The 26,792-nt window shown below is 41.4% G+C and overlaps 1 protein-coding gene across 1 annotated transcript in view; it reads left to right on the top strand.

Moving 5' to 3' along the window:
- The window catches only part of COL24A1 (collagen type XXIV alpha 1 chain), a 331,774-nt gene that overhangs the window by 266,351 nt on the left and 38,631 nt on the right, over positions 1 to 26,792 (top strand). The window contains exons 26-36 of the mRNA XM_081008493.1: positions 6,026 to 6,079; positions 8,956 to 9,009; positions 9,741 to 9,794; positions 12,316 to 12,369; positions 16,788 to 16,841; positions 17,523 to 17,567; positions 17,685 to 17,729; positions 20,253 to 20,306; positions 24,368 to 24,421; positions 25,201 to 25,254; positions 26,415 to 26,468. Of these exons, the coding sequence (XP_080864619.1) occupies positions 6,026 to 6,079; positions 8,956 to 9,009; positions 9,741 to 9,794; positions 12,316 to 12,369; positions 16,788 to 16,841; positions 17,523 to 17,567; positions 17,685 to 17,729; positions 20,253 to 20,306; positions 24,368 to 24,421; positions 25,201 to 25,254; positions 26,415 to 26,468 (576 nt within the window). The remainder of the gene's footprint in view (positions 1 to 6,025; positions 6,080 to 8,955; positions 9,010 to 9,740; positions 9,795 to 12,315; positions 12,370 to 16,787; positions 16,842 to 17,522; positions 17,568 to 17,684; positions 17,730 to 20,252; positions 20,307 to 24,367; positions 24,422 to 25,200; positions 25,255 to 26,414; positions 26,469 to 26,792) is intronic.

Raw genomic sequence — 26,792 nt, 5'->3', positions numbered from 1 at the left:
ATTTTTTGCAGAGGATCCATGTAATGTCAAATTGTTGCAGTCTGGTGTTTCATGTGTTGTCCTCTCCCCCCTTCCAGGCCTGATGTGTGATGATCCCCACCCCTCCCCACATTTTGGCAATAAAACACTGTCCAGTGTGGACAGGCAAAGTGCTATCAAGGCTTTTCATGGCCCCTGTGTGTTTAATTAAAGTTTCTTACTTGCAAATCCCATCCATTTAATTGTTTCCTGTTGATAATGTTTCGCCGTAATTGTATGCCGCCTTTACAACAAGGAGAATAGTGATACATCTTAGTTGGGGGATTAGTGATTAATAGCTTTACTTGATATATAATAATTTCATTATTTATATCCCTCTCCATTGTGGTGTAGTGGTTGAGAGCGGTAGACTCGTAATCTGAGGAACCGGGTTCGCGTCTCCGCTCCTCCACATGCAGCTGCTGGGTGACCTTGGGCCAGTCACACTTCTTTGAAGTCTCTCAGCCCCACTCACCTCACAGAGTGTTTGTTGTGGGGGAGGAAGGGAAAGGAGAATGTTAGCCGCTTTGAGACTTCTGAAGGGGAGTGAAAGGCGGGATATCAAATCCAAACCCCTCTTCTTCTTCTCTCATCTGGCTGGGTTTCCCCAGCCACTCTGAGCGGCTTACAACATATCTAAAAACATTATAAAAACATCAGTCCTTAAAAACTTCCCTAAACAGGGCTGTTTAGCCCTGATAGCCCCAGCATTGCTTTCTATTCATGCTGCGGGGTAATGGAAGGGTTTACCTTCTCATATATATGTTTTTCTTTTTTATATAGTGAAACATTGACATAAAAATGGAAAGAAAACCAATAATTAAAGCTCCTCACCCTTGCAGGAGCAGAAGCCAACAATGGTGCCATTAGCAGCTGTAATAAACATAAATAAGGAAGGAAAAAGCTGAATCGGGAAACTATTAATTGACTTTGTGAAGGACCTTTGCCCAATAAGCTGTGATTGTAAATAAGCATTATAGAAAATGTTGGCCACAGGGAAGGGCATTTCAGGGTAACATGGCAGTTCTCTCTCTGGCTGTATGGACTCCCTTGTTTAATTCCACTTGCAGCTACTTACAGAAAAGTAATGCCTCAGCAACGCTAAGACTTGTTTGGATGCAACATTAGCATAGCAAGATAATCCAACTGAAACACAGGCTTTATTAATTTGGGGATGAAATAGCTAACTACCAGTATGGCTTTCCACCAAAGAGGCAACGCTATCCATCTGCTAGTTCCTAACTCTTCCTATTCTTAGTGCTCCACCCTTTAAACTCCCTGAATTTGAGGTATTTTGTGCCTGCAGGCATTTTCTTCCATTGCTAATCTGTTGGAAGCAACCGTATGTGAATATTGCACTTTTCTAAGCATATCATGCCAGAAAGGAAGGCACAAACTTCAGCCAATGAATCAGCTTTCTCAAATGAGAAGTGGGGCAGTAGTGGGGAAATGATAAGATAAATGTAGACGAAGTAATGTTTTGAGCATCCCTTCAGAAAACTGGTTGGAGGTACAGGAAGAAGTAAAGTGTGTATAAATATATGCGATAAGTAACTGCTTGTGCAGGGAATTCATGGTGCTACCTAGTTATAATCTTCTTTCTAAAAGGGTCTACTGAAGGATTATTATCGTTGCTATTACATGCTCAAGTGTCCCCCCCCCCCAAAAAAAACTAAGCACATCATGTTTCCAATTATTTTACTGTAGTCCAACTTTTTAACACACAGCAGATGCCCTGGCAGAAGCTTTGCCTGCCTTAAGCATGTGTTAGATGTGGGATCTACCCTCTGATTAATTTTCCAGAAGAACGCATGTGTCAAGGAGGCTTCTAAAAAGTCATCTTTGCCGTTAGAGAGAGACAAACAGAAACCACGGCACAATATTTTCTGTAGTTGTTTTAAAAGCGCATTCCACTTCAGTTTGAGATTGTCCTTCGTTTTCGTTTGCATGTACAGTGGTACCTCAGGTTACATACACTTCAGGTTACAGACTCTGCTAACCCAGAAATAGTACCTCAGGTTAAGAACTTTGCTTCAGGATGAGAACAGAAATCGTGCTCCAGCGGCGCGGCGGCAGCAGGAGGCCCCATTAGCTAAAGTGGTGCTTCAGCTTAAGAACAGTTTCAGGTTAAGAATGGAGCTCCAGAACGAATTAAGTTCTTAACCCAAGGTACCACTGTATGCTGTTTAGTGTATTGATGGTGTGACATTTTCTTTAGTATGATATCGCACAGAAAATCAGTTGTTTCAGGGGACAGTGACTTTACCAGCATCCAGTAGCTTCTGGTTTTCACCCTGTGCTTACATTTTGATAGCCTTTGGGAGTGCTGAAATGATCCCTTTTATCTTTAGGCAGCCCATTGTTTGACTCAGATGCTGGCTTGTCTATTTTTGTGTTCAAACCCTACAGTTTTGCCTTTTTGTGCTTGTTATTTCTCAGCTTTGTTCCTGGCTCTCTGATCCGTCTGTGCTCCAGTCTTGATTCTATTAAAAAGCCTAATTTCTAGCTTCAAACCTACCTGATCTGAATCTCTGCTTGTCGTGGATGAGGTTTCATTAGGGTATTTTGTCAACTGCCTTTTAATTAGACATTTTCTGGATACATTTCTGAACTTTTTAATACCTTTCCCCCCCTAGTTTAATTTATAGCTTGTCACTTGCCCTGGGGGCTGGACGATGCCAGTCAGTCTTTGGCACTCATGGGCCTTGGGAATATTTTTTCAAGCAGAGGAAAACAACTTGGCTTTTAGCCTTTATAAATATAGAGTGCATAATGCAGTACCAATCTCCAACTTCTCCACTATGGAAGAAGAAGAAAAAACCTCACCCTCTAATTAAAATGTTCTCAGGAAAACATCTGAGAGTAGCACTTTTTAGAAGTCCAGATAATGAATAAAAAAATTAGGCTTGCTGCGCGTGTTAAGATGGATGTGAAAATATACCCCAATTGGTTTTGTGATGTCTATTAAATGGGCATTAAATGTGCTGAGGCAGGATGGTTCTGCACAGGCTTTTATGCCTCCCTGGTTGCCAGGACATGTGTGCAACCAATGCCTTTTCAGCCTGCAAGGCACACACACACCACCCCCCAGAAGAGGCCATTCATTGGCCAATTTGAAATGCAGCAGCTGGTGGGAATTCAACGCTAGCTACCCAGGCAGCCAATGAGAATTCCCCCTTTGCCCGCCTGGCCATGTGCGTTCCTTTCTCACCGTCTGGGGATGGCGACTGAGCTCGAGGGTCTGCAACAACTGCCCACCCAGAGGAAGGGATAAGTGTCCATTATGTGCCTTTGATGATAAGCGGGCAGTTGACTGGTTCACCACATGCACACCCTGACTGTGAGCAAGGAGAATCTGTGGTTACCCCCTTCTCCACCCATCCATGAGCCTTTGAGGGCAGGTATATAATGGTCCTATTTTCAATAACCTACAAGAACAAAAGAATAGAAATAATATTCAGATATACTAATTATCCCTATATAGGTAAAGGTAAAAGGTAAAGGGCCCCTGGACGGTTAAGTCCAGTCAAAGGTGACCATGGGGTGCGGCGCTCATCTCGCTTCAGCCCAAGGGAGCCATCGTTTGTCCACAGACAGCTTTCCAGGTCATGTGGCCAGCATGAATAAATCACTTCTGGCACAGTGGAAGCCAGAGCGCATGGAAATGCCGTTTGCCTTCCCGCTACAGCAGTGCCTATTTATCTACATGCACTGGTGTGCTTTCGAACTGCTAGGTTGGTAGAATCTGGGACAGAGCAACGGGAGCTCACCCCGTTGTGCTGACTTGAACCGCCAGCCTTCCAATCTGCAAGCCCCAGAGGCTCAGTGGTTTAGACCACCGCGCCACCCGCTCCCGATAAATATATATCCCAATATATTGGCACCCTGATAATAAAAATCAGTGCCACAACCAACAAAGCTGTCTGTTTTCCATGATTCTGAGATCACCCAAGCATGGTCTTTGAGTCCCCAAAATTTCTAATTAGTGAAACTAGAAGATACTTGACTTTCCAAATGCCATACATAGCTAATCTCGAATACCAAAACAGTGAAGGGCTTTCACCTTGGCCCGTTGTCAGGCTCTCCCTTCAGCAATTCAGGAAGGCCGTTATAGGAAGATACCATACGAGGAGAGGAATTGCCCATGTGGATCTGGGCAGCAGGAAACAATGGAGCATGCCCTTCTTCACTGCCAGTCTTATATAGACATTCGAGCCAGGTTTATGCAGCCCATCCTATATAAATTCCCAGGGCGTTCAGAACAACACAACATCTCCCTATTACTACAGGACGAAAGCCCAGAAGTCACATATTCTGTTGCCAGATTCCACGCTGCCATGATAGATACTCGTTGAAGGATGGTCTATGCTACAAATCAGTCCTAAAATGAAGGCCCATATTGTTAGATCTGTATCATTGAAGCCTCACCCCATATAGCTGTTTTAACTGGTCTTTTTAATTCTTATTGCCTGGGGATTCATAGTTTGATGGCCAGTGCTTCAATAGTTTGATACTGATGAATCAATAAAGCTAATTTGATACAAGGTGAAATTGGTTTGTTCCTATTTTCCAATATACAGAGCCAATAGCCAAGTTATGAGGTTTTTTAAATTAAATATCAGCAGTGCTATTTTTCCAGAAAAAGAGGTGCCAGAACTCACCATGAATGCCTCCCCTTTTCTCTTATCACGGCAATGGTGCCCATCAGAGGGGTGCCAGAACTGAGTTCCAGTGAGTTCTGGCTGAAAAAAAGCCCTGCATATCAGTCTGCTACATTGCATTTCTAATACCTTGTTTTAATCTTTTGAAGATTGTCAGCTTCTGTTAGCGGTATTTGTGATCCCGGACTCTTAACACTGTTTCATCAAACACCAATTTTAGAAGCTCTTAGAAAGACTGGATGTTTCCAATAATACTTGCGTTACAATTACAGCATCTTGAGTCTCCTAAAGTTTGTGTACTGCTATTGTTTGAAGTCTCGAAGGTATTTTCCCAGGGAGGAAAATCTTGCAGCTGAGAGCCATTTATACACAGAAACACATCTGTATCGCAACTACCCTTTATTCTTGGATGAGACTCCCGGTACCTAAGCAAGAAGCTTCTGAACTTGCACTCTTTTTTGCTCTTGTCCTTTCCTTCTGCTCTGAAGATAGCCAGAATACTTATTTGGCAGTTGCTAAACTTCCTCTGTAGAAATATAGCATGCAAACAGTTTATGGGGCGGGCAGAAAGCTCTGTGCTTTCGTTAGCCAAATTAGTCTTGGGTGAGGCTGATAAATAGTTGCTTGTGGTTCATAAGGATTGTCTTAAAGGCACCATGCAAATAAGCTTTTTGTAATCTCGCTCATATTTTTTATGGTTTGAGACATTTGTATTCTCCCCTTCCAAAGTCTTGAGGCACCTTCCAATAAAATAAACAATAATACAATAATAAGAAAGCACAGTTTAAAGTAGTAAACAGTCTTCACTCTCCAAGCTGAATAATTGTCCAGACTGATTGGAGTTATTAGTTATATTAATATAGTGTTGGCAGCCCTAAGTTCCCCACTCCTAGGCCAGAAAATCGGATAATGTGTGACAGTTCGACAAAATTAATTTGGGCTAAGCTCCCCCCACCCCCCACAGGGAACACTAATGAGTTCCATGAGCTCGTTTAAAATAAAGATTGGACCCATTCATTGTAGCGTCATTCCAGTGACACACTTGTGATGAATTTATGGTAGCTTGACTGGGGCTAGGATTAAAGTGATATTAAAACAGCTGTGCCATTAGGATTCATGCTCTTCCAATATTAATCTCAAAGTTGAAATGTATACAGATGAAATCACTAGAAGACACGAGGAAATAATAATTAGCTCCCACTAAACCCCAGTGCACCAAACTCTGTATCTTTGGGTGCAGGGAAAAGCACTTACATTGATGATTCCGGTAACACCATTAGCTTAAGTTGATGCTCAAATATGAAGATATGAAATTAGAAACCCATCTACTTTTGTTTTCCCTGTAGGGTCCCATCGGCTTACCTGGTGAAACTGGATCATCCGGAGGACCCGGCGAGAAGGTGTATAATGAGATGCTAGTACTGATAATGTAATAATCACTCTGGCACACGTAATGTTCCAAATACAGTAAAATTGCAAACGCTGCATGTGAGGGTTTTGATCTTGGTTAATCTTGCCAAACTTGACAAGATGATGAAGACCTGTGCTTGGACCTCCCACCTCTTTATCTTTTTCTCTAAAATCAGCTACTGCCTCCTTCCAGTATGGGGATAGGAGTTCCTCTTGTGCCATTTCCCCAATTATAAAGAACCCTTTCCCTGGAGCAGTTAATTTTCTTGTTAGGGGAAGCATGCATTTATTTGAAAGTTTTCCTTAATGGGGCAAATAGCACCTTTGAGAGTTGACTTTCATCAAAAATGTGTAGGAGGGAGGGTGGGTTTTGGAGGGCATTGTCCAATGCCTGTGTGACCCCAATTGAGATTAAAAGGCTACAGCAGCTGCTTTCTGCTAACAATTGAAAAATGGAAATCTACACCCTTGATCTTTGCTGTCTTGTCAAGTTTGGTCCTAAGTTACAAACTAGACACCTTTCGAACAGGCACACATATTAGTGGTGTTTGCCTATGGTGTCTGTTGAATTGTAATGTCATCATCATCATTATTTTTTATATTATTATTATTATTATTATTATTATTATTATTATATTTTATTAAAGATTTTTCTTTGGTTACAAGAGTACGTACATCGTCTCAATTTTCAGATCATAAATTCCTTTCAGTAGAACAGTCATACTCAATGTGAGACTTTAATGTTGTATACAGTATAAGGTTGGCGGAGAAGAGAACGGCGTGGAAATCAAAGACTGGCAAAGCAAGAAGTTTTATTCAAGAGCATTCGGAACGTCTGGGAGATTAATAGCCTTATCTAATTTTAGAATACACAGTAGGGTTAAGTTACATTTCCAAATGTCCTTATTACTACAGCCCTTTAATGTTCTGAAGAATTCTCCATTATTCCTTTTCTTAAAATTGAAAACAGGAAACTATTATTTAAATGGATGTCAGGTTTCATTATGCTAGAAACCTAAATATTTTTCAGTGTGATCTAGGATATTTGTTATTTCTACCCTGAAGGGAAAAATTATTTCAGCCAGTTTAATGGCAGGAATTCAAAAGGAAATTCTAAAGAAAGAGAGGGATTCAGCATAGCGCTAAGTGGGCAATGTATGCAGGGAACGAGGTTTGCTCACGCAATGGGGCTGACCCCTATCTCTCCTCCCACCGCTCACCCCCTAAATCAGAGCAGATTTGGGAGGAAGAGGGGGGATAGTCCTGTTGTGCAAGTGGACCTTGTTCTGTGTGCACAACAACTTAGTGGCATCCCACCCCAAAATTTTATTCTATGATGTTATTGTATCTGACATGAAAAATGTGGAAAGTCACTTTCGTTATATGTTAACATCAAAGTAAAATAACTGAAAAGTAAACTTATTTCCTCTCTTCAGGAAATAACTAAGAGATGGATTTTAATAACGCCAAACAGTATGACACAGTAATTGCAATTGGTTGCTACTTAAGGATAAACTGACAAGATTATTTTCAGATAAAACCAAAGTTTTGAATCAAGAGAATAAAGTATTGGGGTAATTAATCGGTTTTCAAATGGAATGAAACCCTTAAGAGGCACTTATCATTATCACACCATTTGCTTATTTCTCTGTAACATATCATTTTACATAGAGTGCTGAAATATTTTTCGCATAAAACCATTTTACACACATGAAAGTAATATTGTAAGGTGTATTTTAATAGTAACACTTTTTTGGGGCCTGTTGTTGATAATCGTGCTATTTCAATACACATTCCATTAGGGCTACACAAAATGTTTGTATGCCAGTGTTGTTGTTGTTGTTGTTGTTGTTGTTGTTGTTGTTGTTATTTAGATTGGTGCACCGCCCTATACCTGTAGATCTCACGATGTTTCACAACATAAGAGTTTTTCAATACTTGGGGGGCAGTGGTCAGCCAGAAGTATGAAACCATTCCCAAAGACTGAGAGCAGGGTCAGAGGTTTGTTTCCAAGGAAGGGAAATCAGATGATGCAAGGTTATAGTACTTTATTAACCATCCAAGGCTGTGTTTTTAATTTTGTCCCCCCCCCCCCTTAACTTCTAAATTAAAATTATTGGTTCGGCAGCAGAGTACAAAGCAACAGAGCTGCAGTGCCCTTGGGAAATAGACCTACTAATGATCCAGGAACGATGATACATAATAATACGGCATCATCACTTTATGGAAAATATGGCTTCCCCATGCTATGTTATCCTTCATGATATTGCCATGTAGATAAATCTGATTGGCACCTTGTTCCATAAAATCATCACTTCTCTCTTCAAGTAGAGGAAGACAGTTAGTAGGAAAAGGGTGCCTCGTCCAAGGCCAAGAAGACAGTTTCCAGTTTGCCTATTTTGGAGGAGGGAACCCCATATTCCTTCTTACCTTCATTGGAGGCAGGCAGAGCTCAGTTTAAGCCAAAAGAAAAGAGAAAAGCAGTAGCAGGAAGAGAACTTCCGCTAGCCAGAAGACCATGCAGCAATAAAGATGTCCCCTCATAGCGGCATTTTTCTTCCAGCCAACAAGCAGGTGGTTCTTTCTTCCAACCAGTATTCTGAGCCACACAGGAACCAACTCAGGAATACATTGACAAACTGAGCGCTTCAGCTTCAGGACCTATAACTTTTTGTAAGCAAAATTTTCCAGAAAACTAGCAGGAGTCCAACAACATCTGGAGGACCATATGTTTTCCACCCTGGCAGAAGAATTATATGACCAGGCCCCATTCTCCCACAACTAACCTTGTATTTTCTCACAGAGAAGGAAAAATGAAATGACAATTTATCACAAAGTTTCATTTTTGTTGTTGTTTACCTTTTAGGGAGAGAGGGGTAGTCCAGGCCCAATGGGCCCTCCTGGCGAAAAAGGTATCATGGTAAGTAATTAATGGGAAGCAACTTTATATGCATATTTATTTTATGTTATTTATGGCATGAACAGTGAGAAACCTAGTACTTAGAAACTTACTGGAAATTTTCTGCTTTGGAAAGAACTCTTGCAAGAAAAAGAAGGAAAATCAGTGTTAGTTAATCCTTTTTTAAGAAGCGTTTAGGACCAAGTCACATGTTAACTTCAAGGTGTTGAAGTCATGATTACTTGGAGAGGCATTTGTGTGAAATAGCCTCTACCTAATACAAAATGAGAAGCTGTCATATCAAAGAAAATAGTAGACACATGTATTTTTGAAGAAACAAAACCTGTTGTGGCCTGGTTTTTCAAGAAGCAATTTACAACTTGCCACTTTCACTGGGATAGAGTGTGTTTCTGGAGATAATCGACAGGGCAACCCATGAAGTCTCAGAAATGATAAATTAGCCCGGCGTATGAATAAAAATCTAAAGTATCTGAAGCTCTGGGAAAGCCAACTCTCCTACTTAAAAAATAAGCATCTGGCCAAAGCAATTGGCAATAATTGTTTCTGATAATAGCCATTCTCATTCCTCATGTGAATATTCTCATGTGTTTGGGAAGACCCGATGGTTAAAGCCTTGAGTCTGTTGGGTTTTCCTGACCTGCAGAATAAACATGGTGAGCAATGGGAGAAAACACATGAGAGCATTTCGGTGGCTGCCATTCAACCAGACTAACCATTTCCTTCCATTTCAGGGATATCCAGGTCCTCCAGGTGGCTCTGGGGGTATAGGGCCACAGGGATTGCCTGTAAGTGAAACTTATTTTTGTTTGTTGGGTGCAGTGTATTACACATACAAATCGCCCCACAATTACATATTAACCCTAGCTTTGTTAGTATACTGTGTATCCTTGCAGAAGGCTGGTGAAAATTCACCAACTGCAATGTGGGGTGGGATGCAGACACAGCCAGATAAAACCAGCCATACTATTCAACCAAAATTAATAATCAGCAAGTGTCCGTTCAGAAGAAGACATTTAAGCGCATGTTTAACAGAAAGGGCTTTGATTTAATAATAATAAATAATAAAAATAATTTTTTATTTATACCCCACCCTCCCTGACCAGGGCTGGGCTCAGGGCAGCTGACACCAAATATGAATGAATTACAATAAAACGTAATAGGGGAAGAAAAAAAAACACACACAACAACAACAACAAACAAACAATTAAAATACGGCTTAAAATGCAGCTTAAAATATAGCCTCATTTTAATAGTAGCCCAAAAATCAATACCATAAAGGGAGGAAACATCAGATATTCATCCAAACCAGCTATCCATGCTGATCCTACATGGGCCAGCAAAAAAGCCAAGGGAAAATTTGTATACCAAATCCCATATAAGGGGATCAGAGTGAGTCTAAGCCAAAGGCCAGGTGGAATAGCTTCGTCTTGCAGGCCCTGCGGAAAGATGTCAAATCCCGCAGGGCCCTAGTCTCTTGTGACAGAGCGTTCCACCATGTCAGGGCCAGTGCTGAAAAGGCCCTGGCCCTAGCTGAAACCAATCTAACCTCCTTGAGGCTTGGGACCTCCAAAGTATTGTTATTAGGCCCTCCTTGGGGCATACCAGAAGAGGCGGTCCCATAGGTACGAGGATCCTAAGCTATATAGGGCTTTAAAGGTCAAAACCAGCAGCTTAAACCTGACCCTGTACTCCACCGGGAGCCAGTGCAGCTGGTAAAGCACTGGATGAAGGTGATCCCGTGGCAAGAACCCTGTAAGGAGCCTCACTGCGGTATTCTGCACCAGCTGGAGTTTCTGGGTCAGCTTCAAGGGCAGCCCCGTGTAGAGCAAGTTACAATAATCAAGCCTGGAGGTGATTGTTGCATGGATCACTGTGGCCAGATCAGGGCGAGAAAGGTAAGGGACCAACTGCTTAATACGTTGGGGATGGAAAAATGCCACCTTTGCTGTGGCTGCAACCTGCGCCTCCATGGAAAGGAACGCGTCGAAGGTTATACCCAAGCTCTTGACAGAAGGTGCTGGCACTAATTGAGCCCCCACAAGAGATGGGAGTTGGCCCCCCAACCCCATGTCGTCCGGACCCAGCCAGAGGACCTCTGTCTTCGAAGGATTTAACTTTAACTGGCTCCCACGCAGCCATCCAGCCACAGCTTCCAAGCATCTGGTCAGTGTGTTCGGGGCCAAGTCAGAGTGGCCGTCCATCAACAGATAAAGCTGGGTATCATCAGCATATTTATCAGCAGGAACAATGATATTTTATTATTCTCCCTGCACTTTTCCTCACAAGCACTGGGGGATGCCCTGGAACAGTGTGAGAGGATTGTGAAATGGGCTGAAGGGGGAATTGGCCAAAATCACATTCCCCATTTCTTATATGAAAGTTTCATTTGAATTGGAGCTTCTTCCATGAAATGAAGGGCACCATTACATCCAGCCCGACAGATTTACCATGATGACCTGATAGTGACTTGGAAATGTATGTATCTGTTAGTAACTCATTTAAAATTCTTGACCTTTCAGTCCAAGTGGGAACAGCACGACTGATATGTTATTGTATTGTGCTTCTTTTAAAAAATGTTAAAGAAAATTCACAGAACATATTAAAATAATAACAACTTGACTCTCATACAAGTTGTTTTCCATAATCTGCTTGGTCAACCAACATCAACAAATCTTTAGAAGGTGATGGAACTTACATCACTAAAAAGCTGTGTGGTGGATAGATGATTTTCCTTGGGAAATCCCGGGGGGGGGGGGTGTATATTTGTTCAGCCATTAAAAAAAAAAGGGTAGCTTCACATAAGTCTTAACCTAACCTAGAGAGAGCCTTCATATCAGGGCTGCTATAAAGTGAGTTTTTTATAGGAAAGGTTGGAAGAAAATAATAAATGCAGTCTCCTACTCAGTTAACAATAAATGACTTTGTCCTTAAGTGACCTAAAGGCAATCTAATCAATTTTCTTTCGTTTAGCAACGTGGTTCTTAAGAACCTGCTGCTTGCAATGCTATTTGGATAAAATTATAAACAACATATTACTGTGTTTACATCATCATCAGTTCCCATTTAGGAAAAAATATATATAAAATTAATTGGTTAAGCAACTTGGAATAGGCATGGGAGGATTATTGTTTGTTTGTTTGTTTGTTTGTTTGATTGATTGATTGATTGATTGATTGATTGCCATTGGCTGGTATTGAAGCACTTTGGAATGCATTTATCTATGCTAAAAATTAAATTGTATTCACTAGCTGCCTCAACTGGCCTTCTGAAATTATTAACATTGAAAATCTTCTTTTTAATTTCTAGGGTCCTCCAGGGGCAAGAGGACCTCCTGGACTACAGGGCCCCAAAGGTCAAAGAGTGAGTAGTAGGATTTTATTTGTTGTAAGATAGATTTGTAGCCTACAATATATATATATATCTCAGATCATCTGAAGATATAGTCAGCTGATCATCTGTCAAGATAAAGGAGAAGAGCGCTGGAATATGATTCCAGGCCCTACAGCTGTAACTGGTGTTTTGAAAGGAACTCAGGCCAATAATCTAGGTAGGATAAACACACTGGATACTCCTGGGTTCTGAATCCACATTTTTTTCTATTACACATAGAATACACTATGCAGGGCAAATCACAGGTGAAGGTCTGTTTCCACATGCAGATTTCCTTCCTGGGTATGGATAAAGGACCAGTGAGCTTTTTAAAGAGTATTTAAGTGATTTTAAAAGCTTTTATGATCAAGCCCAAAATGGATGACACTTCCTCAAGCTGCCCTGCCCATAGCCGTGTTCCATTAAGCTGCACTCTGCACATCCAGTTGTCATACGTTCTGAGATTTTGGTGGGCTGCTCAATGGTTAGATGGGCTATCTGGCTTTAAGAAAATGAAAATGCAAGAAGCTGCCTGAACACAGTTTTCCTAAACTAGAAAAAACTGCAAGAAAGAGGAATTGTTCTTTCACTTATAAAGAATGATACACTAGCACGTTATCTTTATCTTTGCATGTTCATGCTATGCCATGACTTGGCTTTGCATTACATGCAAACTAGTTAATACTATCCTCCATATGAGAAAGCCATGAAGAATGGAACTCATGCAGTTGTTGAGAACTTTTGAAAACAGTAGGAATTTGAGTGAGCCGAAAGATTGTACTATCAAATCCAGTTTTGCAATTCATGTCGGAAATGTAGCGGAAAAGCTTACATCTGGATGTTGGTTACTCTGAAGTTAAGTAATCTGAACAGGATCAGAAGGAAATAATTTATTATGTAAGTTTTATTTATTTTACAGTGCTATTGCTTCCAAGTCACCGATACTAGTATAGTGCATTCTAATAAGCTTTTGCACACATAGGAGCTGGTGTTAACATTCAGAACTCTTTTGCCAAACTTTAAGAACCCCTTGACCTCATTTAGTATACAGAAAAGAGAGAGAGATGATAGAGAGGATACTGTTAACCTAATATTCTGTATTTCAATTGTTGTCGTCCATGGAACCATGGTTTGCCTGATTTCTGGTTCCCTGAGCCATCATGGCCAGGAGTCAAGGATGGTGGAAGTTGCAGTCCAGAAACATCTGGAGCCCTAGAAATATACCTATTCCTTCTTTAGACCTCCGCTGCCCCACTTGCCTTTCAGTATGCTCAATTGCCACCAAGAGTATAAGCTCACAAGCGTTTGTCGGGCCATCCTGAAGTGGGGTTTTTATGTTTTAATTTACAATTCTATATATTCATTTAGTATACTGAATGTAGATGAAAAGAATAGGTTTGGTGTATATATGCATAGATGGTGCTTACACAAAGATACAGCTGTTAATTCAAATGATTTGTTTTTCTGCAAAAAGCATAAAGAAATGAAATAACCGTCATTGTGCTTCAGGTATGTTTCCGCATACCTTGAGGGTCCTCTGAGCACGTAGAAAACACAGTCTTGTTTTTAGTGGCCCTGTTTCCCTTCTAAACTGAAAGGCATTTGGACGTCTGAGTTCTCTTTATTAGGGTGGGCTACCCTTAGTGGCCAAAATACACTCAGCATCTGTTTGGTGGAGGTGGGGAGGGAATGGAAAAATGGGACAGGGGGGAAGGTGGTGTTGGACTCACTAAGTCAACTTTGTAGGTAGTGTGGTATCTCTCAGCCCCTCACTTGCAATATGGGAACAGTGAAGTCAATCTACCCTAGAAGATTTTTGCAACATTTTTGGATATTAGATATGTGAATTCTTCTTACAACTCTATATAAACACTACATTTAAGTGTGCAATATCCTGTTAACTTTTCTTCGAAACAAAGCTGACTCAATGGCACTGGGCGGGGCAGGCAGTAGCTGCCGTTTGGCAAAGTTATGCTTTTGACTTCTTTGTTTATATGGAATCGTACAGCAGACAGCCCAGCAGAAGTGACCACAGCCAAGTAGCTTAGTGCATCCATTGTGCACTCCCTGAAAATGCAGGATGCCAGCAGTGAGTCACACTGTGCTATTTATAGAAATACTACAACTCTGCTTTTTTCTTTTTTTTTAGGGAAGTCCAAGAGTCCACTCCAAATATAGGCCTATTATTATTTTGGTCTGTTATAGCAAAGGGGTTTATACTCCGTTTCAAACTCCTGGTACCTCCTGGTGTACATAACCAGCTTGTTTGTTTTAGAACGAATATGTGGGGCCTCTTCCCATTGCACCTGAAAGGTTTAGAAATACTATCCGTGATGGTGGCTCCTGAGAACTGATTTGGAGTGACTCTCCTCACTCTCCGTAGAGAATTCCCAGGCAGCGGTGATGGCTGATGGTTTAACTATCTCTTCAGGATGTTTCCTCTACAATGTTATGGAAGAGCATCATTGGTTGTTCCTGAGTTGGCAAGACTCGCTTGATAACAGCAAGAAACAGCCTTTAGCATTATCATCCCAGTACAGTCGTACCTTGGAAGTCGAACGGAATCCGTTCTGGAAGTCCGTTCGACTTCCAAAACATTTGGAAACCAAAGTGCGGCTTCCGGTTGGCTGCAGGAAGGTCCTGCAGCCAATTGGAAGCCGCCCCAGACATTCAGCTTCCGAAAACCATTTGCAAACCTTAACACTCACATCTGGGTTTTGATAGTTCGGGAGCTGATTTGTTCGGGAGCCAAGGCATTCGAGAACCAAGGTACAACTGTATTGTGGAACACTTTGTCTGCAGAGATTCAGCAGGCTCCTTCTATTTCAACTTTTAAACACTTGCTGAAAACCTTTCCATTCTGCCAAGCTTATGCAGGCAATTAAGAATACATTTTTTCCAATACAACAGTTAATTGATATCTGATTTTAACTATTTGTACTGTGTTTCTCTATACTGTTGTAAACCATTTTGAAATGAAATAGCGATATATAAATATTTTTATGAGTAAATATCTCTTTGCCCCCTTTCTTTTTAAATATGGATATTTTATAGAACCTCTGGGAGAAAGTATTCAGAAACCTGGGAGGTGCAGCCAGTGTGCTGCTGCCATCTTGCATTTTCTCTCTACCCTTTTCATCCACCCAAGAATCTCCTATCCTTGGGTCTTTCCAAATAAACAGGTTTTTGTTTTTTGCACAGTACATGTTTCTGATCTAGTATACGCATTGTCCACGCGTTCCCTCAAGGCTGCATTTTTGTGGATATGGGATCACTTCCCCCACCCCCCCACCCCCAATTTTATAAGAAATAATGTTTTGCACCAGGGAAAATATCGTGCTTACTACATAGTGCAATCATTGCAGTTATGGCTACTGTTTATAATGTGGTTACAGAAGTATTTCTGATCCATGATGGAATTTGTGTTTTTTGTTAATTATTTGTTTTTGGAGGATGTACACTTCATTGCTATACAGCTTCTGTACAGAAGCGCTTCGCTTTTTTAAAAGTGAAAAGCAGCAATGCTATGCCATTTTGTGAGCCTTTTATTTATATTAAATTGTTTGTGAGTGTGTGGGTATAGTTTTAGATACAGTGCAGTTGCTTTGAATGGCATGGGAGGGGGGCAGCAGGATGCTATCCATCTGCATGTACAAAAAATGGTATTGTGGCATTGATTGTTCTTGTTTTCTTTAGTCCATATACATTGTATAAATAATTACATTATCTTCTGCCTTGCTTTTGACATTTCCCTTCCATGTAAATGAATTGAAATTTGGGCCATAGCAAATAACAAGAGGGATGTAATTGCAATGGAATTCCTTACCCTTTCCTGCATATTCCTTTCCACATTTCCACATTCATTTGCTATTTTTTTATTTTTAAAAAGTCATTATGAAAATTCACCAGCATATTAGTGTTGATTTGTTGTCTGATATACACATTTTTACAAAACGCTTTCCTCCAATATAATGCATTTTTTAATGTTATATTCATGAGTATATGTATTTTATGCATACTTTCACTACCATATACAGTACATTTTTGTACACATTACTTGCTTGCAGAACTGTATTGCAGTATTCAAAGATGTGTGAATTTCAGTTCACATATCGTTTCAGAAAGTACACATTAGGCAGGTTCGTTTTCAGTTTCTCACCCCTCTCTATTCAGGACCACTTCCTCTGATTTCAGTGGGCCTTGCATAGGATTACAGCCTTTGGGTTATTCTTAAAATGCCAGCAGCCATACAACTTGTTTTCATGAAAACAATAAGAGAGCTATTGCTGGAAATGCTGCCAACTTGAGAGAAGCCTTTCTCCCTAACGCACACACACACACAAACACAATATTGCACCAGTACTGAAATGCCCCTTTTATATACCAGAAATTTGTTTCTTAATTTGTAGGGACCAAGAGGCCAGGATGGTCCTCTGGGAGAGCAAGGGACACAAGGTATTAAGGTAATATTAACTTGTTCTTTTTTGCACTTCAGAAAGTTTGTCATCATGCTGCTAGAAAGTGAATGAAAGCAAAGGCTGTTGAGATGTTGTTGCTTTCAGCTCTGTGTGGTTCCTGTGTTAAGCATTCTTGTCAGCTGCTCATGTGAACTAGCGTGGAAGTGATGTATACATTTTAAAATAAATAATGGGGTACTTGATGGAATTCAGCATAGCACTAAGGTGAACATTTCACCAGTGCAAAGATTTTTCTTTGTGCACAAGAATGTTTTTCCATTACCTCCCCCCCCCCACTCCCCTAAATCTGTTCTGGGGTTCCCACATACAAAAGCAGGAGAGGGAAGGTCATATGGCTCAAGCAGAATTCCTTGTGCTGATGGGACTTATTAGTAGAATATTGATCTCTGCATTTCTCTGTCTGTGTACATGGTGGCAAAAGGCCCATAGTTTGGGACAGGCATAGGCAAATTTCCGGCACTCCATATGTTTGGGACTACAATTCCCATCATCCCTAGTTAACAGGACCAGTGGTCAGGGATGATGGGAATTGTAGTCCTGAACATTGGAGGGCTGGAGTTTGCCTATGCCTGGTTTGGAATTTAAAAGACGAACTGAAGAAACTGTCAACTTCTCATTGTAAATCTACAATAAATTGGCTTTATATTGCCTTTTTTCCCCCCTCAGGGAGAGAGTGGTGACACAGGGAAGAAAGGAATCCCTGGACTCATTGTACGTGCCAGAGAAGTAGTGTTCTTTCAGCATTTATATTTACAGTTGCAATTGTAGCAAGATGCTTCTTATAATATTTTTTTTGACATTACCGTTCTCTTAATTTTGTCTGAGCAGGGCAAAGCTGGAAACCCTGGAGAAAGAGGTAGCCCAGGAACAGCAGTAAGTTCTTCATACTTAGGCAGAAGAATTCTTTATATTGCCATTGTGCCCAAAACCTAATTATGTGTGCCTGTATTATTTTGCATTTTTCATCTTCAGTTGATCAGTTATGATATAACTGAGCTTCCCTTCTATATTATTATCTGCTACTGAGGACAGAATAATTGTTCCTTTTTGGGATGGGGGTGTGTGTGTGTGGCTGGTGGCTTCAGATTGAGCAGAGACTTGACAGGAGGGTAGGGGACTATTTAACGCTTTCATTGACATCAGTTAATCCCCTTCAGACTTCTAGCAACACTTTCCCCAATACAGTGGTACCTCGGGTTAAGAACTTAATTTGTTCTGGAGGTCCGTTCTTAACCTGAAACTGTTCTTAACCTGAGGTACCACTTTAGCTAATGGGGCCTCCCACTGCCACCGCGCAATTTCTGTTCTCACCCTGAAGCAAAGTTCTTAACCCGAGGTACTATTTCTGGGTTAGCAGAGTCTGTAACCTAAAGCGTCTGTAACCTGAGGTACCACTGTACGGCAAGAGCATTGCAGCAGCATATTCTCCCCCCCCCCCCGAAGAAAAGCAGCCGGGGGGGCAGGTTTGAGCAAATAAGCATTTGGCAAAGAAAGAGTTGAACAACCACTTCCCCTCTCCTGCCAATCCTCTGCTCACACTGAAGCCATCAAATTCTGCTTTCCACTGTAAAAGAAAACCTTGAGAACAGGAGGCGACAGTTGTGAGGTTGCACTTTAACAGAGTTCAAGTGGTTTGCTCAAAATAATAGTAAAAAGGCATATAAATTTACTTTCCAAAGAGATTTGATTTTGAAATGTTATAAAAGTGGCAGAAGGAGCAGGCAGGGGAAATAATTTGTTGCTGTTTGAACGGGTGACAGAATGGCAAACAAGAGGCAGTGTTAGCAGAAGCAGCTGTTTTTCCAGCAGGAGGGTCACTGTTGCTGACTGGAAGGAGAGCAGCAGGGAGGTGGGCATGGTGCAAACACACAGATGCAGCCAATCTTGCACTCCTTCCAGTGCGTTTGCACTGTACTGACCTCCTCAGTCTCCGCCTCCTGGTCAGCAACAGGGGCCCACCAGCAGAGAAGCTTGTGTAGCAAATCCACCCTATATGAATAGCCAATTCTGCAGTGTAGGATCTAAACTGGCTGTTGAGTACCCTATGGATAGGAACTCCACCATTCTACGCTTGTGAATATCTGTGGCTGATTACCGTTTTATGCAGAATACTGGACCTTGGCTTGATCGAGCAAAGTAGCTTGTATTTTTTTTGACCAATTGTCTTCCGTAAGAGAGTATGGCAAAGTCACACATGGAAATGTGGGGTTTTCTTGGAGAGTCATTTTAAAAAAGATGAAAGAACTTCCAAAGAATATAGGTTTAAAAGGGGGAAATAAAAATCTAGAGAAACTCAAAATTTCTTGGGGAAAGCCGGTGTGTTTGCAATGCACTGTGAGACTTCAGTCATCCTGATTAACATTGCCATTGATCTACTTGACATGTTTGCCTGCTGTTTTGTTGTTGTTGTTTAATTTGGAAATCTGCTGCCCCCTTCCTGCTGCTTTCTAAAGTGCCACAAGCATGGTCTTTATTGTATTCATTTGAAGAACATTTGAAATACATAGTTTACTAGAAAGCAAGAAAACCTACAGAGAAGAAACACCTGAAAAGAAACACTTTTCAACAGGATAAAAGAGGTGCATTGTTTTGCCTTCTAAACTCGTTGCTGTACCCACCTGCTTTAGGATATTATTGCTTTCATTTTGAACTTTTAATGCGATGTAAAATCAAACAAGGGACGCGGGTGGCGCTGTGGGTTAAACCACAAAGCCTAGGGCTTGCCGATCAGAAGATTGGCGGTTCGAATCCGCGCAATGGGGTGAGCTCCCGTTGCTCGGTCCCTGTTCCTGCCAACCTAGCAGTTCGAAAGCACGCCAAAAAGTGCAAGTAGATAAATAGGTACCACTCCGGCAGGAAGGTAAACGGCGTTTCCATGCTCTGCTCTGGTTCACCACAAGCGGCTTAGTCATGCTGGCCACATGACCTGGAAGCTGTATGCCGGCTCCCTCGGCCAATAAAGCGAGATGAGCGCCACAACCCCAGAGTCAGTCACGACTGGACCTAATGGTCAGGGGTCCCTTTACCTTTTTAAAATCAAGCTACAGCAGGCATAACCAGGTTTGATTTGGCAAAAAATGTCATTTTATTATCAGTTATCATGGATAGTATTTGACTCAGAATAGACCCGTTGAACTTAACGGACCAACTTAGTTTTTGTGTACGTTCATTTCTTCAAATACTATTAAGGATCCAGCTTTTTTCTGTTTCTAATTGGCAAAGCAGCTAACCAATTAACCACAAGAGTTAATTTGGTAAGAGCTGGGAAGAAAACCATAAATGTCACTGAAGGGATTTTGTGAGCAGTGTTTTGATTGTGTAGGCCAAGGAATGTAATGCCTTTTAAATGGAATTTGAAACAACCTTTTCCCCCCTCTGTTGGTTTTCTGCTTCTAGGGCTTGCCTGGTCCTCCAGGAAACACAGGAGACAGTGGTCCTATGGGTGAACCAGTAAGTTGATTTCTATGATTTCTCCTATAACACTTTCCCGTGCCATGCCGAATTCCTTGGAAAACAGATGTTGCATTTTGCACTGTAATTAAATAGACCTTGTAAAAGGAGCTACACTAAGGCTTCAGGCCTTTGCACACCCTTACCTTGGAGTAAGTCCCATTGTATTCAATAGGACTTACTTCTGAGTAAGCATGTATAGGCTTGTGCTGCTAAACCTGTCATGTACCCCCACATACTAATTTGTACTTGCAGTCTGTTTACATGATTATTTTAGCCTGTGGTAGTGCATGAGAAAAATCTACTCATGTTGGTGCTTAGCTACTTGAGCTTGTAGTAGTCTAATCGTTTGCACCCACCACCAGATGAAGCAGTCTGCTTTTTCTGGCACCCCCACATATAACTTTGCAGTGCCTGCAGTAATGTTACAGACACCTAATGTTGTTTGTGGTTGGAAGATACATACAACTCAGGCAAATGGAAGAGCAATACAATCGAGGATTTTCTCATTGCTGCTGTGCATCCCTGCTCATGCCCTCTGTTTCTCCAACTCTACCTTTCTCACGCTCCCCAAATTCCATGGTATCCTTAAATGACTGCAGTGCCCCTTATGGGAACTCTCTCCTAGAACACTTAGATCACAGATAGGGAAACTGTGACCTTCCATATATGGCTGGACTGCAGATCCCATCATCTCTGGCAACTGGCCATATTGGCTGGGGATGATGGGAATTAGAGGGCTACAGCTTCCTCCTCCCTGAAGTAGGCAATATCAGTGTTCTCTCCTCTTCCCTTCCTCCCTGCTCACCTTTCATATGTTTGTGTGCATTGATGCTGCTGTATAAAATACTGTTTGTATTATTATGCTGTTCACCCACATTGTTGTGTGAAGTTGTCAGCATGCATAAGCAGTTCTGAGTTTAAGAGCATCGCTTTGGCAAAACTTACCCAACAGAAGTTAGGTTGGTACAATCCTATTCCTTTTCTTATGCAGCTCTGTGTTGCTTGGAGGTAGACAAATCTACATTACATGTTCATATAAATAGTTTTTAAATACTAATGTTAGTGGCTTCTGTGTTGCTCTCTGCCTCTAGACATTCTGTAATGTTAGAGCTGCATTAAATTGGCCTGTTGGTACTTTATCAAAAAGTATCATGCTGTAAACACCAGACATTCTTTTGCTGAAGAATGTCTTCTTGTTCTCTTCTCTGTACGGATCTTCATTTATGTTTAAAACTACTTGAAATGTAATATAATGTAGAATCAATTGAAAGGTGTAAACACAATGAAATCCAGAAAAAAAGCGAACATATGTCATGCAGTAATATGTTGCTTCTTGATTGAGGCAGCACTGGAGCTATTATTTCACATGTCAAAAAGTCAGCATTACTTCTGGGATTTCATTGTTCTGAAAAAGTACCCTTCCCAGTAAGTGATGTAAAAATATACTGCTATGTTTCTTTACATCAGCAATATAGTTCTAAGATTTACACCACTGTGAATTTTTCAAGGTCTGGCTTTGCGCCTACTTATCTCAGAAGTGTGCCTGCAGGCATTTGTTGCATAACCTTTTTTTGGCTATAAATACAATATAAATCTAGCAGGCAGAGGGTGAGGAAAATCATATCTCACAGCATAGTGGGGGGAAATACAGATAAATGTGTTTGAGTGACTGTGTTATCTATATATCATGTGGGACAATCCCTCACGCATATTTTCACTGCATGAGCTCAGGAGGAAAATGTGAGCAGATAAAGGGATGAGGACCGTGAGGCCTTCCAGATGAATGTTGGACTCCAACTCCCATCATCCCTGACCATTGGCTATGTTGGCCTGGGGCTGATGGGAATTGCAGTCCAGCAGCATCTGAGGAGCTACAGGTTGCCTATCCCAGTGTCAGAAGGTTGAAATGGATTTGCTAGGGAAATTGCACGTTGCAGATGAACACAAAAAGCAAAGAGGTGCTTGTTCTGTGTTCTTAAAAACTTGGGCAAGATGCTCTAAGCCCAGGGTTCTAGACTTAGCTCTTCACCTGTTGTTGGACTACAGCTCCCATCATCCCTAGCTAGCAGCACCAGTGGCCAGGGATGATGGGAATTGTAGTCCAACAACAATTGGAGACCCAAGTTAGAGAAACCCAGCATCTAAGCAACCAATCATAGAATCATAGAACTGTGGAGTTGGAAGGGACCCTGAGGATCATTAGTCAAACTCCCTGCAATTCAGGAATCTCAACTAGATCATACGTGACCGATGGGCATTTGCTCTGGAATTCTCTGCCCTTTTTAGTGCATAACAAAGATCCTTCCATTGAGGTTGCTAGGTAGTACTGGCTATCCTTTGAAAGGGATTTCACCTCAGTGTCACACCGCCTCATTAAAGTCTGTGCTGGTGGCCACTTGTGTTCTTGGTTGTCCCTGAGCTTTCCAGTATTGTTCACTTACATGCTTTGACTTCTGGTTTTCCACTGGAGTCATGAGAAAGCCTGTCTGTGCCAAGCCTGTCTGAGCTCCGTGGGAATAGTATGGAAAAAACATTCGCCTGTTCGATCAAACCCTAATCTTCATGACACCCGAAGCAGCAGAATACAGCGGAGGTGCTCGAAGCGCTTAGGTTGCCATATGGATTTCTGCCTAATGGTGAAATTCCAATTCCTTGAAGTAATTTGGACCTTGTTTTAAAATTCAGGAAGGCACCTGTTAATAAGTTCTCAGCAGTATCCTGTTTACTGTAGTGCTAGGGGAGAGGAATTTCCTCCCCCACCACTTCAACTTTGTCTGTGATTGCTACCCTGCCTGTCTCTCTGCCTTCTGTCAGCTTTTCCATGGGCTCATTTGCCTTCCCCACTTTGCGACATAGGCTTTCCTTCTCCTCCTGCTCCAATGTGGCCTAGTGGTTAGACTAGAACAGGCGTGCCAACTCCTAGGGGCCAAAGCAGTTTCGGCCCTCCAGCCCCAATATGTTTTTGAGGGATCAGGGCACCCTCACTCTTCAGAGGGCGTTCGGCTCTGCCCTCTGGCTCCTTGTGACATCGGGATATAGTGTTGGGGCCCCTCAATTGTCTTAAGACGATGGCACCTCTGGGAGACCACAGTTCACATCAAACAGGATGCTCACTAGGTAATCTTGGGGCAGCCACAGCCTTTTAAGCTAACTTACTTCACAGGCTTATTATGGGTATAAAATGAGAGGAGGGGAGAACCATAAAATGCCACCCTGAACCCTTGGCAGGAAAGGTGGGGTAAAATTGTAAATAACAATTAATAAATAAGATACAGGGTTTCATTCACCCTCGGTAGTTTGCATCGTTTTTGTTTTTTGTAAATATGCAGATAAAACTGATAAGGGTCCCCTTCCCCATCCTGTATGTTTTGTTGGGAATCAGAGAGGAGGGATGGTGAAGAGAATAATGGGGGGAAGTATGCAGATGACAGGGAAAGGCAGGGGTTCTTCCACAAAATCACCCTCCCATGTTGTTATTTTTTTAAAAAAAGCTTCCAAACTCGGGTGAAAGACTAGCACTAGTCAATTTGCATGTAAAAGTTTCCAAACTCCCACTAGGCTAACATGTATTAGTTTTGCAGCATAAAGGGAGTCACTCTTTTTTTTGTAAATTGCTTTGAGGTTTGTTTGTTTTTACAGTCAGCAGTATATAAAATAATAATAATACAATAATAATACAATAATAATAAATGCTCACTCTTTTCTTTGAACTAACGACTAACAAGGCTGTTATTCGTAGTTACTTTCACTTAATTAAATTCCAGGCTGCCTTAACAAAACAAAGCAGAAAACAAATTACGTCCTATCTAAACAAAGTCTGTATTAGTCAAAAGGAGGACAGAATAACAGAGACAGAAAGCTTATTTCTGGTCCAGGTTGGAAGAGAATAATCCTTAGAGCAGACTGATTTTCGTATATATTCTGATACAGGTATAGATCTATAAAAGAAATCCTTCCATTCATTTCTTATGAGCAGAGCTGCTGTAGTAAATAATTGTTCTAGTTTCTACAAAAGATAACTGAATGGCATGCATACATAAACTTTTGTTTAATACTAGGGACCAAGGGGACAACAAGGTGATGCTGGTCCTGTAGGAGAACCAGGCTTTGAAGTGAGTATTGCACAGGAACACCTTGTTTTATTGCACTTTGAGTTACTGTGCTCTGCAGATACTGCTCCTTACAAAGACATGGGTGTGGCTGGCTGCAGGCAGCCCGGTCACTCGCTGCCCCTCTTCTGGCCCCGGGAGGGAAGCTGGCTAGCGTTATCATACACTTCATAATGTGTGCATTCTGTACATGTGTTTAAAAAGAAATAAAAAAGGCGGGGTCGAATTTGCCCCAATGGTCTAAGGACAAAGAAGTGCCAGGAGTCTGGCATGAGTTTATTGAAAAGAGAGGAAATGCATACAATTTTAGGATAGCCACCTTCAGCAAAACTGAGCGTTCCAAGGCGACAGGTGTGTGAATTAGAATGGTGCCGATGTAAGTATGCCCATTGGCTATCACACAGGCAAATAGTTTTCCTGGAAAGAGGTTGGAAGTGTGTTATCAGGTGTTCAGCTATGCAACACATAGGGAAGGATGTTGGGATGTGAACAGGACACATGTCTGAAAGGAAAGCAGGTTCAAGGGGTCATCATTGGCCATTGTTGACCTGGACAAGGTAAGAGGCACCAAGGCCTGTAGAAGAGCAGGTCTTCAAGCACCTTAGAAAGGTTTTTATGGGACATTGTAGAAGCCCCCCCTGTTAACGTACAAACCTGTTGGGAGAAGTGTACCTCCAATTTTAATCCCTCCCCCTCTAGTTGTATGATCCTCCATCTTGCTTTTATAGTGGGAAGCATTTAGTGGTGGACAGTGAATAAGCTTGCTTATGTTTTCAATTCAGGGACCACCTGGCCCAGAGGGGGACCCAGGGCCACAAGGAGAACCAGGCACAAAGGTAATTGTTGGCTTGCTGTTTCATGGAGACCTTCTGGGATATGGGGAGAAAGAGGTGGGGAGTTGCTTCTCAGGCCACATTTGATTAGATCTCAGGTGCACCTGAGTATGGCATGTTCTTGCTGAGCTGAATGGCTGTTGTTAAAAATAAAATGGGCCTGTGTGCTAGGTATGCATGCCAGGAGACCAAATCCCTGTGGTTCAAAGAAAGAAGAAAAGCTGCCAATTTCTCTATTTATATAATTGATTGAGCGGGTTATAAATAAGACAAACAAATAGAGATGCTTGCAAAATTCTAAAGTACTTGTTGTAAATCTACCTGCAAAATATTTTTTCTTTCTTTATTTATCACCTTTTCTCAGTAAGAGCCCAGGGCAATGTAAATCAAACATACGAACAAAATGCAATAAACCAGCACTAAACACACACACACACAGAGAGAGAGAGAGAGAGAGAGAGAGAGAGAGAGAGAGAGAGAGAGAGTTTTAAATTAAACTATTACAAATATTAACTATTTGTAATAGTTTAATTTAAAAAGAAATATGTACATTATTGATGTACCCCTTATTAATTTGTGAAAGCCTGGGCAAATTTAAAACGTTTCGAATTGATGTCTGAAGCCCAGCAATGTGGGAAACAGACGCACTTCTAAGTAAGGGTGAAGGATAAAATTGATTTGTTATCATTTTAATAAAATGCTGCCTGATTCTCACTTCTTGAACCAACAAACTGAAACACTTCAAAGTTCACAGTTTTCCAATTTTTGCAATTTAGTTCTCCAACCAAACAATATATGTTTACTGTTTGCATGCCAGTGTGGTGTAGTGGTTAAGAGCAGTAGACTCGTAATCTGGTGAACCGGGTTCACATCTCCGCTCCTTCACATGCAGCTGCTGGGTGACCTTGGGCTAGTCATACTTCTCTGAAGTCTCTCATCCCCACTCACCTCACAGAGTGTTTGTTGTGGGGGAGGAAGGGAAAGGAGAATGTTAGCCGCTTTGAGACTCCTTAGGGTAGTGATAAAGCGGGATATCAAATCCAAAATGTTGTTGCTTGGGTTTATTTTGTTACAAGACTTCTGCTGTGTTAGATATAATCTTTTGTTCTGTTGCTCCTGTTATGTAGTCCATCGGCTTCATGTATTTGTGTTGTATGTCACAGGGAGATGCTGGACCTGTTGGCAATGCTGGAGAATCAGGAGAACAAGGTTTAAGAGTAAGTGGTAAATATGAAACATATTTTGGAACTAAAGAGAGTCCTGAATTTTAGAAATGCAAAGCGGTATGCAAATTATGAAACCAGAGAAGGGATGAAGGAGACTCTTGGATTCCTATGCCTGAAAAATTCTCAGCATCATCAGAAGCAGAGGCTTAAATATGACTAGTTATGATTAGTGTAGGTATCTTATTTTTGAAAAAGACAATAAACTTATGTTAATAGGACTACAGTAGGTATAAGAAGGCTTTAGGTCAGCCTTATCCAAACTTCTCATAACTGAGACATGTTTCTTTCTTTCTTTCCGGAATGAAAAATGGAAAT

This window comes from Podarcis pityusensis (assembly GCF_964106645.2).
Source record: "Podarcis pityusensis genome assembly, chromosome: 6".
Lineage (NCBI taxonomy): Eukaryota > Metazoa > Chordata > Lepidosauria > Squamata > Lacertidae > Podarcis > Podarcis pityusensis.
This window is presented reverse-complemented; position numbering and strand designations above follow the sequence as displayed.